Here is a 12,974-nt window from a genome sequence, read left to right as displayed (position 1 = left end):
TTAAATGCAGTATCTGTGATGTCTATCTCTGACACAATTACAGTGGTTGCCACTTGTTCTGCCGTCTGCTGAAAAAGTGGCCCCTTGGATTAATTCACAGGAGCAAAGTACTATGCAGCTACTTATTCCTAATAGTAAATGAAATCCACCACACTGCTATTTGGGACAAAGACAGACTGTTTCTATCCAACATTATTCAATGAAACATTTATAAAATACTCGTGAAATCGCTACTTATCTATCAGTTGTAGTTGTTACACCCGAATAATACTGTCTTCTCTTGGATGAAGTCCTGTCGGTCAATCAGTAGCAGCTGCTATCAACCGATGCTCATGGTTGCTCCTGGAGACTTATTCGATACTCTACTGCTCTTCTCTGCTGCTCGACATTCTCTTATTGTTTTGACACCGCCCATGACTGTCCCTTAATACTCGTATTAAGACCCTTTTTCCACTCGGATGTGGTTGGTTGCGAATGACCTGCGTCATTATCTTTCTAGAACATTCCACCTGCACGTGTTCGCCTTAAATTCCATCTAATAGTCAAGAATCGTCGTTGGATGCTTTCTATCACGAGTTGGTGCCTTGGCCGACTTCAGGTGATAACTCGCTTCCAGCTGTGTCCATAGCGTTATCTTGACTGCCTGTACTCCTCATGTACACAAATGCATGCCTGTCAAGAATTGCTTAAGGGGCTGTTCCATTCATACACTGATATTTAATTAATGACATTGTGAGTGGCTGCCAAAGCAGTTGAAACACGCCTGGGATTTTCGAACGTTTAGATTTATTGATGAGGAGACTCGCTGAAGCCTGCGTTCACCTGAATGATGGCCATGTGGAAAATTTGTAGTTTGTTTGTCCTCAGGGGAAAAATGGTTCAAATGGCTCTAAGCACTATGGGACTTAACATCTGAGGTCATCAGTCCCCTAGACTTAGAACTACTTAAACCTAACGACATCACACACATCCATGCCCGAGGCAGGATTCGAAACTGCGACCGTAGCTGTCGCACATTCATCCTCGCTTTTGAGATGGATTAGAGATATTCGCTTGCAGAGGCGGTCAGAACCATGGTTTACTGTTGCGATACGAAATCGCATTTCCCATCCCCGATGGCTTGCTTTAAATGCCAGCGCTTTGGCTACATGTTTTCCCAGAGTACATAAGATCCGATTTGTGGAGACTGTGGCCGGTCACTTGGCGCCACTTCATAGTGTGCACTACCACCTGTCTGTATCAGTTACGGAAACGATCACCCTCCCCGATCCCAGACGTGTGCTATTCCAATCAAGGACCGCAGAATCAAGGAGCCCAGAAAAAATACAATTGTTTTTATCCAGTTTCAGTGACATCGACTTTCACTAATGCTGCGGCCAGGTCGTTGGCAGTACCTAGAGTACTTACTCCCTCTATATCGACATCTGACAGTCACGAAAATAAAAAAAAACCTTGCCATGGAGGGAATAGACCCTCCTTTCTCGTGGTTCCAGCAGCACCATCTTTGGGAACCATCCCTGCCAACAGTCAGAGAAGGCTCATGCTCTTCCAGCATCTACCAGTGACAAATCTCCATTTTGGGAGCCTACAGATCAGCAACCTGACACCAGCCAGTAACCAAAGGAATCACAGACGGTTGGTCCCTGGGCTGCTCGCTCTTCTTTCGTTCCTACATTCGCAGTGAATAAGCCCTTACAAGAACGTTGATCACCAAAATTTGTGAAAGAGAAAATAAAAAAAGTTGGGAAAAGGCTACTCCGGTGACCAGCGAGGCGCCAGATCCTCCAACACCATCGGACACTGAACTAATGTTCATTGACGTTGATCCACCCTCACCAGTGACAACAAACAGTGATCTTATGGCATGATCTGTCCTCTTCGCTCCTTCATGCCTAACCAGGATACCATTTATGTGGTGATCCAATGGTGTTGCAGTTGATATTGCTGTCACCTGCTACAAATACAACAACTGATTTCCTCCTGTTCTGCATGTGCATTGCTCCTCAAGAAACACAACCTCACTGCTGACCATTCTCCAACCCTTCAAGGTGACCACGCATTCTGTTGGAACTGTACTGGGCCCAACAGAGCATCTGGATGGGTGTACACATTGATTTACACAGATGTCGTCAGTGACTGGATTCCCATTGCACCACACTAGAACCCAAAGCAGTGCGAGAGTAAACGACTTTGGTGACAACCATTTGTAACGTTTATTTACATTCATCCATCGCACTTACTTTCCTTGAGATGACTATCTTAGTGCAACAACTCTTCTGCACATTTTCTCCTACGTGGCGATTTCAGTGTGCACCCCCCATCCCCCGTTCCCCACCGCTGGGGGAAGTGCCACTTCATGTAGTGGGGGCCTTCTCATCGACCAGCTTCTTCCCAATCTTGACCTACGACTCCTACCCACTTTCGTGTCGACTATGGCACCTTTTCGGCTATCGACCTTTACGATCTCTTCCCCCAGTCTCGTGGTTTCAATGCAATGGTCATTGCACGACGATATTTGTTACAGTGGTCACTTTCTGGTGATTCTGTCACTTCCGTGCCACCACCCACTGGACCACTTACCACGATGAGCTCTTCAAAGAACCAGCTGGCGGTTGTATACCTCTGCTGTCACTTTCACCCACTCTATCAGATTGCATCAACAAGGCTGTGGGAGATTTCTCTGACACGATCACCTGCATTGCTGGATCTGCTATTCTCATTGATACGGACCCACTCTGCCGCCAGCCGGTACCATGGTGGACCAAAGATGTTGCAGCAACTATTCAGGATCATCGAAAGACCCTGCAACGTCTCAAGCGACATCCTTCTCAGACCACCCTCATCACTTTTAAGCAGCTCCATGCCAAGGGTTGTCTTCGATTAGACGTAGTAACAAGGAATGCTGGAAGCATTACACCTCCTCCTTGAGACTAAAGCCACTTCATACCAGAAAAGGGCTAAACTCCATAGTCTACGGAGCTCCCAAATATCAAAAACTGGCCGCCGTCTACCACTCGCTTGGTTCTTGCTAAACACCTGGCGATCCACATTGTGACGGTATCGGCATCCTCTTCTTATCCACCTACTTTTCGAACACACAAAAGACAAGTTGGACACATCCCGCTATTTTTACCTATCATGTCAGATTATACAATGAACTTTCGCTGACTGGTAAATGCTTCTGGCTCTTGACTCGCCATAGGTTACGGCCCCAGGCCCCGACTAGATTCCTAATTAGACACCATCTACTCAGGAACTTTAATTGCATTTCGCTAGAAGGCATTTTCCCTTCGCAATGACGAGAGAGCGTCATCGTACCAAGTCATAAACAAGTCAAAAACTCAATGTGTGCCGCCAGCTATCGACTAATGAATCTCACCAACGTGCTCTGCAAACTGCTTGAAAGGATGGTAGCCCGACGAGTGTGCTGGATTCTCGATACATGGGGTCTCTTGTACCCCCGTCAGTGTGGTTTCTAGGAGGGACGATCCACAACCTACCGTCTGGCTAGGTTGGAAACAGCAATCCGAAAGGATTTTTCTGAACGCCAACGCCTCATGCAGTCTTTCTTGACCTACATAAATAAGGCATATGATACAATTTAGCGCCATTACATTTTACTTACCCTCCATAACTCAGGCTTTCATCGCTCCCAACAGATTTTTATTCGTCAGGTTTTATCTAACCGGTTACCTAGGATTAGAGTTGCTACATCACTCAGCTCGCCACAGGCCCAAGAGAACGACATTCCACAGGGCTTGGTACTGTGCCGAGAGTTACATTCTTCCTCTTCGCCTTCAATGGGCTAGTCGCTATCATCAGACCGCTGATCACCCATATGCTGTATGTCGACGACTTTTGCATTTACTGTATCTCCCATTCAGTAGCCTTGACTGAGCGGCAGTTTCCATGCGTCATCGAAACGGCCTCCAACTTGGAGCCTTTGTCATGGCTTCAAGTCTTCTCCAGTGAAAACGCGAGTTGTGCATTTCTGTCGTCGCACCACGGTCCATCCTGACTCAGACCAATACTTGAGTATCCAGTACTTGGACGTTGTTCCACAGTCCAGATTTTTGGGACTACTATTTGATGAAATGTTGACACAGCTACCCCACATTCAACTAAAGACTAGCTGCATGTGAAAACTTAACGCTCTCTGCTTCCTTGCCTACAACACTTGTGGTGCAGATCACACTACTATACGCCATATTCACTGGACCCTGGTCCCGCTTTGATTGTTCAATGGTAACCAGGGTTATGGCTCAGTGGCACCTTTCAGCTTTGTAACTGTTGAACCTAGTCCATCATCAAGTAAGACTGGTCATTAGCGTATTCCGACTAGTCATGCAGTCTCCTTGCCGAAGTGGAAATCTTCTCTATTCAGTCACCATCATCGTCGTCATAAGTGCTGGGAACATCCGATACTTCTGGTATTTCGTCATTACTTCTGGTTTTCTTTTTCCATCTTTTCCCATTCTTGTTAATAAAACCAATCTTGTTTCTTTTCATTCCTTATTTTCTTCTTCATTTCAGCTTTTTCCAGCTTCTTTTTCACGAAGATGTCCACCTATTCTCTTTCAACGCACCATTATCCGAGTCTGCCATTACACGCCAACTCGGTCAGGTTCTGTATGTTAAACTGTTATATTTGAAAAGAAAATCCATACAATGGTACAGTAAACTACAGGTTTTAATAACATAATGCGATAAAAGTAAATGAGTAATAACTGTGAGTTTACCTTCTTATTTTATGTCTGCTGAAAATAACGAGTAATTAATCTGTTTCCCTTGCCCCAAACAACATATTCCACAGCTTAGATGGCACCCGTCTCCTTCTTCCTCTTTGTTTCTTGCAGTAATTAGAAGAGGACAGCAGAAATCGAAAGACATCGTGTTTATCGCAGGTACCGCATGCGTCCTATTAACCGCTGCAGCCAATTACCCATAAACTCACTTAAATATTTGTGGGACTAGCTGTTGGCATGAGTCTATCAAAGTTAAAAAATATATTGCATAGATTTAAAATTACGATATTCATTCTGGATATCCGATATTTTTGAACGAAATGTTCAATGAGAGGAAAAAACTTGCAATGAGATACCATCCGATGCCTTTGTAGTCCTGTGGACAACGCATGTATCCTCCTACGCGGAGACACGAGTTACTAAAGATGAATTTGCGTCTCTGGAGAGCCCGTTGTTATCTTTCAGTGACGAAGCACTAACAATTTTCCCCACCTTCTATTACAGTTCCGTTTGGTCTTTGTCGGCAGATCAGTTGACCCCATGAGAGTCATTACCTTCTGCAGTCCTTACTACATCTCATGATAGGTTTGTCATGATGAGGTACTATTTTTTGTTTGCAGATTTGGGCGCAAAACGGTGCTTTTGTACGCTGTGGGCCTGTCCGCCTTAGTGGGCATCGCACGCTCCTTCTCGCCGAACTACATCGTCTTCATCATCATGGAATTCGTTGACATGGTCTGTGGAGGCAGCGTCTACGAGACTGCCTATGTTCTAGGTACATAAAAGTTCATAAATTATTACGCAATATTGTCATTTAATATTTGCATATATGTTTACTTTTTTACTATAGTCTTTACCCCCAATTGATCGACAGCGCTTCTCGTTCTATTCCGTCCACAAATTGGCGCTGTCAGTCACCCATAAACCGATGTTAGAAGCTTCTTGTACCAATAAACAGAAAAGTTTTATAATTTTTCTGTATCGTCTGTGGGTATCGTCCTCTTCGAAGATGGGAATGTGTAATTAAAGACCTGAATGCCTCAAAACATTTTGCCGTCACCTCCAACATTTCTATAGCTCTCTGATGAAAGTTAGTATTGCACATAATCTTTGTTGGGCTAGAAAATGTATATCTCTGTTAGGAAAATCCGCTTGCATGCATCATACATCAATAATTAATAACATAAGCAAGTTTATTTTTGGTAGCTGGAAGGATAGAAATTCATGTTGTATGAGGGACGTTCAATAAACAATGCTACATAATTTTTTTCTTCGCCAATTTCGTTTGAAAAAATGCGGAAATGGTTGTGGGACATCATGGAATATTACCGCTTCAGCTCCTATAGTTCGACGAAGTTCCAACAGGTGGCGGCACTGTAAGTAGTCTTCAAAATGGCGTCTGTAACGCAGGTGTGTTCCAAGAAGAGAGCTGTCGATGAGTTTCTTTTGGCGGAAAACCAGAGCAACACAGGCATTCATGGGCGCTTGCAGAATTTCTATGTAGACCTGGCAGTGAACAAAAGCTTGGCGAATCTTTGGGCAAGGCGTGTGCCATCATCACAACAAGGGCGTGCAAAGCTCTCTGATATGCCGCGTGCCGGCCGGCCGATTCTCGCGATGTTAGAACGTTGCGGACTCCCTCATTCGAGGTGATTACAATCAAACGTCTCTGTTGGTAGTGTTGACACATTCGTCCACCAGCTGGGGTATTCAAAGGTTTGTGCCCGCTGGGTTTCTCGCCGCCTAGCACAAAACCATAAAGAGCAACTGTGGATCATCCGTGCAGAATTGTTTGCACATTACGAGGCTGATCGCTGCAATTTTTTATCGAATTTCGTCACATGCGATGATACATGGGTTCACAACTTCGAACCTGAAAAAAAAAACGGCAAACAATGGAGTGGCGCCACACCACCTCTCCTCAAAAGAAAAAGTTCAAAGCCGCAGTTCCAGCCAGTAAAGTCATAGCGACGGTCTTCACGGACACTGAAGGGGCATTCTGTTTTACGTACTCCATCATGGTACAACGATCAACTCTGAAGTGTGTAGTGACACCCTCAAGAAACTGAAGAAATGACTTCAGCATGTAGCCGTGTGGTCTAAGGCGCTGCAGTCATGGACTGTGCGGCTGGTCCCGGCGGAGGTTCGAGTCCTCCCTCGGGCATGGGTGTGTGTGTTTGTCCTTAGGATAGTTTAGGTTAAGTAGTGTGTAAGCTTAGGGATTGATGACCTTAGCAGTTAAGTCCCATAAGATTTCACACACATTTGAACGATTGAACTTCAGCATGCAAACGAACTTCTCCTTCTCCATGGCAGCGCAAGGCTTTATGCATGTCTGCGCACCGGAGAAGAGCTCACAAAACTTCATTGGACTGTTCTTCCCGATCCACTCTAAACCCCAGACCTCTCACCTTCCGACTTATGTGGCCCAATGAAGGATGCACTCCACGGGTATCAGAACATAGGTGATACGGAGGTTACTGATGCAGCAAGACATTGGCTCCGACGTCGGCCAGTAGAGTGGTATCATGCTGGCATGCAGACCCTCCCAATAAGGTTTCATAACTCCGTCGCACTGAACAGAGATTATGTTGAAAAATAGGGTTATGTAACCAAAAGAGTTGGCTCAAATGGCTCTGTGCACTATGGAACTTTTCTGAGGTTATCAGTCCCCTAGAACTTAGAACTACTTAAACCTAACTAACCTAAGGACATCACATACATCCATGCCCGAGGCAGGATTCGAACCTGCTACCGTAGCCGTCGCGCGGTTCCAGACTGTAGCGCCTAGAACCGCTCGGCCACTCCGGACGGCACCAAAAGAGTGATGAATAATACGGTGTAATGAAATCCTGAATAAAACCAAGCTGTAGGTTTGTTTATAAATAACTCATCTGCTACCAGGCACGATTTTCTTTATTTTATTTTCCGCACGACGCGTTTCGGGAAATGATTCCCATTTTCAAGTGCGTTTTTTGTGTTTGTTATGTCATCCTATGTGATGTTGTCGATGTGTGAGATTCTGCTTCATTTTGTTGACTTTATTACAATATATAAGAATACACGCGATTTTTAGTTGGTTGTCGATCTTTTTATGAAGTTAGTAGCGAAATTTAGAAGAATTACAGTTTCCTTATGGTCCATTTGTGCAGAGTCTTACACACACTAAACGTCACACACAGCTTGTTGTACACTTTTAAACATCGAAAACATTTTACATAAACAAAACAGTGACACAGATGTTCTTACAAGTAGTCAACAGAGATGACATTGTAGGTCTTCCACAGAGTATAATATGCTTTTGAACAGAGGTTATTTACCTTAACAATTTGGATCATAATTTAATTATGTCTATTTTACAGTTGTACTTATTTCTACGTCTTACTATTTTTATTTAAGTGTACTATCAAAACATCTGAAGAAATTCACTGATTCACTTTCAAGTGTACAAGAAGTTGTGTGTGATGTTTAGTGTGTGTGAGACTCTGCACAATTGGACCATTAGGAAACTGAAAAGTACAAATTCTTCTAAATTTCGCCACAAACTTCACAAAAAGATCGACAGCCAACTAAAAATCGCGTGTTTTCTTATATATTGCAATAAAGTCAACAAAATGATGCAGAATCTCACACATCGACACCATCACATAGGAATGACGTAACGAACACAAAAAACGCACTTGAAAATGGGAATCATTTCCCGAAACGCGTCGTGCGGAAAATAAAATAAAGAAAATCGTGACTGGTAGCAGATGAGTTATTTATAAACAAACCTATTGTTTTCATAGTCGCAGGCTATCAGGACCATTTATAATGGATCAAATCACAAAACCAACCTGCTTTCAAAAAACAATGTGTTACATTACTTATTGAACTCCCCTCGTAAATACTGTAAAAAATAAAAAGTCCTATAGCTGGTATGTTCAGAATACTATTCAGTTGCTTAAATGGCAAAGTTGAATTCGTTCGCGTGTATTGGATCCTTTCCTTCGTGAAACAGGAGTGTCGTGATTTGAATACGGCTGTTTAGCGTTTGTTTGTGTCGCTGATGAGAGAAACTTGATACTGGAAAATAGACTATTTCTCTCGAATAATGACTGAGCGAGAGGGCACTGTGGACAGACAATAGGCTATCAGTGCTTCAAATCTTTGTCCGGTCATTCAAATATAGGCTTTCTGTTGCTTATCTAAATTACTCAAAGCATATTCTGAAATGATTCCTTTGAAAAGAACATGACCGATCTCTTTCCCCTACCTGAACGTTTGCTAAACTTCTAATGATTAATGATCTCGTCGTTGTGGGAACATAAAATCCAGTTTTTCCTTTCTTCCTTCTCCAATAATACCAATGGGCCCGCAGAGCTTAAAGTCTCCACTCGACGGACGGCTCACTATCAACTGTGTCGCATGCTCTCTCTCCCATGAGTCACTAAGGAAAGGTTTCGAATTTAAGCTAGGATAGGGGTTGTGAACTAATAATATTCCATCATCAGTCACAAATTGTATTTGCAAATTGCTGTCTTACGCGTTGTGGAGCTACAGCTCCATTTTCAAGGTCTGTATGGCTGGCTATTCTGGGCGTTACATCTGCTTCATTTTTCACCTGACAGTGACAGAACGACACAATAGTTAGATTTAACGAGATAAACTATACCTCATGTGGGATGTCGTGTCCAAAAGAGAGAGAAAAGCCTCATATTAACATTATTAACATAGTGAAACAAAGTCAAATTCTTAGGCGTTGCCAGAGAAGCCACTGGGAAGCGATGTGGAAACGAGGTGACCGGCCAGACACCAGTCCACCGGCCAGAAGCACTTAAGGTAAGCTACAAGCACACCGAGTCCCCACGACATTACTGGACGTGGTCCGTTCATAGGCGATGAATCAAATTCCACTCAGCTTATAATGCTGAGACCAGCACTTCTTGCTAAACAGAGAGGACCGTGGGACGAGAGAAAGGCAGAGGGAGGTCCTGTGGTGCGGACAACGCTACGTCCAATGAAGGGCTTAGGACGCTGTGTGAGACCATATTAAGGCTCCCTCCCCTCCAATCTGACTGAAGAAGTGCTGAAAAGTAAGGTAAGCAGAGCCAATAAGGTGGCGAGAACTCTTCGACATTACGTCATGGCAATAGCCGGCGTAGTCGAACGGGAAATGTGACCAAAACTCGAGAGCCGGGCGCTCCAAGGGTTCTCAGATCCTAGTCTGACGGTAGTAGAAGTCAGAGAATCTGCGGGCAGGTTAGCTGTCGCGAAGCTACAGGAAGGTAGTAATCTGACGGGATCTTAGAGAGCTGTTAGCGAGCCATAGGTACCTACTTTATACTTCTTGTGATTATGATTTCACATTACTTTAGTTATGCATAAATGAAACTGCCTACAAAGTTAATAACGTTAAGGTAGGACGTCGGCGGACACCAAATACGAGGTGCATTCAAGTTCTAAGGCCTCCGATTTTTTTTCTAATTAACTACTCACCCGAAATCGATGAAACTAGCGTTACTTCTCGACGTAATCGCCCTGCAGACGTACACATTTTTCACAACGCTGACGCCATGATTCCATGGCAGCGGCGAAGGCTTCTTTAGGAGTCTGTTTTGACCACTGGAAAATCGCTGAGGCACGGCTGGTGAATGTGCGGCCACGGAGAGTGTCTTTCATTGTTGGAAAAAGCCAAAAGTCACTAGGAGCCAGGTCAGGTGAGTAGGGAGCATGAGGAATCACTTCAAAGTTGTTATCACGAAGAAACTGTTGAGTAACGTTAGCTCGATGTGCGGGTGTGTTGTCTTGGTGAAACAGCACAAGCGCAGCTCTTCCCGGACGTTTTTGTTGCAGTGCAGGAAGGAATTTGTTCTTCAAAACATTTTAGTAGGATGCACCTGTTACCGTAGTGCCCTTTGGAACGCAGTGGGTAAGGATTACGCCCTCGCTGTCCCAGAACATGGACACCATCATTTTTTCAGCACTGGCGGTTACCCGAAATTTTTTTGGTGGCGGTGAATCTGTGTGCTTCCATTGAGCTGACTGGCGCTTTGTTTCTGGATTGAAAAATGGCATCCACGTCTCATCCATTGTCACAACCGACGAAAAGAAAGTCCCATTCATGCTGTCGTTGCGCGTCAATATTGCTTGGCAACATGCCACACAGGCAGCCATGTGGTCGTCCGTCAGCATTCGTGGCACCCACCTGGATGACACTTTTCGCATTTTCAGGTTGTCATGCAGGATTGTGTGCACAGAACCCACAGAAATGCCAACTCTGGAGGTGATCTGTTCAACAGTCATTTGGCAATCCCCCAAAACAATTCTCTCCACTTTCTCGATCATGTCGTCAGACCGGCTTGTGCAGCCCGAGGTTGTTTCGGTTTGTTGTCACATGATGTTCTGCCTTCATTAAACTGTCGCACCCACGAACGCACTTTTGACACATCCATAACTCCATCACCACATGTCTCCTTCAACTGTCGATGAATTTCAATTGGTTTCACACCACGCAAATTCAGAAAATGAATGATTGCACGCTGTTCAAGTAAGGAAAACGTCGCCATTTTAAGTATTTAAAACAGTTCTCATTCTCGCCGCTGGCGGTAAAATTCTATCTGCCGTACGGTGCTGCCATCTCTGGGACGTATTGACAATGAACGCGGCCTCATTTTAAAACAATGTGCATGTTTCTATCTCTTTCCAGTCTGGAGAAAAAAAATCGGAGGCCTTAGAACTTGAATGCACCTCGTATACCATACCTTATCTCCTCCCCTTTCCACATAGGATAATTGCTTCCATCTGCGGGACTAGAGCTGGCTACCTTTGGATGATGCTCCCACACTAGCGTACGTCATCGCTCTCTGAAATAGGTGAGATTATTGAAGGAATTTCTGTGTTTTTTCCGCTATAGAAAATTTAGTATCAGGTTTGCCCCTTTTCAACGACATTGTCACATTTGTCAGCTATGTGGATCTTGCTGTTCATACACTATTTTTACTTTCTCTCAATAAGCTGGGTTCCTAACCAGTAGGAGTTGCATCCAAATTATGGTCTTTTCATAACGATTCAGAGGCTGTTCGGCTCATCTACACACATCACTCACGGCACCCAGCTAACGGATTGATCTTTTAAGAAAGCATTAGTCAAAACATTAATCTCGAAGAGACACTACTCTAAGCTTCTGTTCATTTCGAGGCAAATGCAATAGAAATCTTATCAGCAACCAGCACTGTCAAAATTTATAGCTTCGATATCCATAGGAGTGAGCGAAAGAGTTTATAGTAAATATTGGGCAGCTATAGGGGTGAATTATTTTAGCATATAGGTATGGTTCTGGCGTGTTTTCGCAAATTCAGCAATTAGTCTTAATGACTTTAATCAGTCCTGTCACGGTTGTCACTTGTAAAAAATATTCACAGGTGCCTGCAATCAACTTATAAGAGTACAAACTGAATGATATATCAGTGCACAGCCTAAGCCATTATCCCAGAAACATGGAATTTTGAGACAACATTCCTTACATCACTTAGACATACATAAAGGAGAGGGATGTGGAATGGGTGTTCAAATGTTGTTCGGAGCAGTGATGTGGAGCGTTGGCTGTCCAATCCAGGTTTCTGCGGGACAGGTGAGCCATGCAGATTGCATCGTAACCGCTGTATAGAGTTTACGATGTCATGAGAAGTCTCAACGAGGAATAATATACTATACAGCAGCCCATATTACCTTCGCAGCTAATTCCCGTCGCGATGCTTTGAAAAATGAATCCTCTATGACTGGATGATTGTATCAGGCTGTAGCAATAGTGGATGCTGTACAAACATTATACTGGAATGACAGTATTCGATACTTGGGCATGGGTATTCAGTTAGTTATTTTTGTTTGATCAAGTACGCAAGTTACGGTGTTCGCATTGTGTGTTGGCTTGAATTGGCCATACTAAATCAGCCGCGTTCATCGTTTACAGCAAAAAATGGGAGAATTCTGAACTGTCGAGCTGGCAAATGTGCAAACTTGACTGCCTAGCATAAACACACGTTAATGGCGGCTTCTTGCACTTCACTTATGTCTGCCCAGTACTGATTGGGGCGTCAGTTTGCCACATCCCCAGCCAAGCCGTTAACCAAGCGTACATCTGGCGGCTTGACGCCAACGATATGAGAATTTTATTCAGTTACTGCAGTCTAAAAGGAAGACCGCTCCTTTATGTAATTTATTGACTGACACATGAGTATGGTATAGACT

The 12,974-nt window shown here is 44.0% G+C and overlaps 1 protein-coding gene across 3 annotated transcripts in view; it reads left to right on the top strand.

Annotated features, from left to right (window-relative positions):
* Window positions 1-12,974, top strand: part of LOC126249785 (organic cation transporter protein-like) — a 263,258-nt gene that overhangs the window by 158,375 nt on the left and 91,909 nt on the right. For all 3 annotated transcript variants that reach the window (XM_049951468.1, XM_049951469.1, XM_049951470.1), the window contains exon 5: window positions 5,366-5,520. In XM_049951468.1, the coding sequence (XP_049807425.1) occupies window positions 5,366-5,520 (155 nt within the window). The remainder of the gene's footprint in view (window positions 1-5,365; window positions 5,521-12,974) is intronic.

This window comes from Schistocerca nitens, chromosome 3 (genome assembly GCF_023898315.1).
Source record: "Schistocerca nitens isolate TAMUIC-IGC-003100 chromosome 3, iqSchNite1.1, whole genome shotgun sequence".
Taxonomy (NCBI): domain Eukaryota; kingdom Metazoa; phylum Arthropoda; class Insecta; order Orthoptera; family Acrididae; genus Schistocerca; species Schistocerca nitens.
The sequence above is the reverse complement of the archived record's forward strand: the minus strand, read 5'-3'. Positions and strand labels throughout refer to the sequence as shown.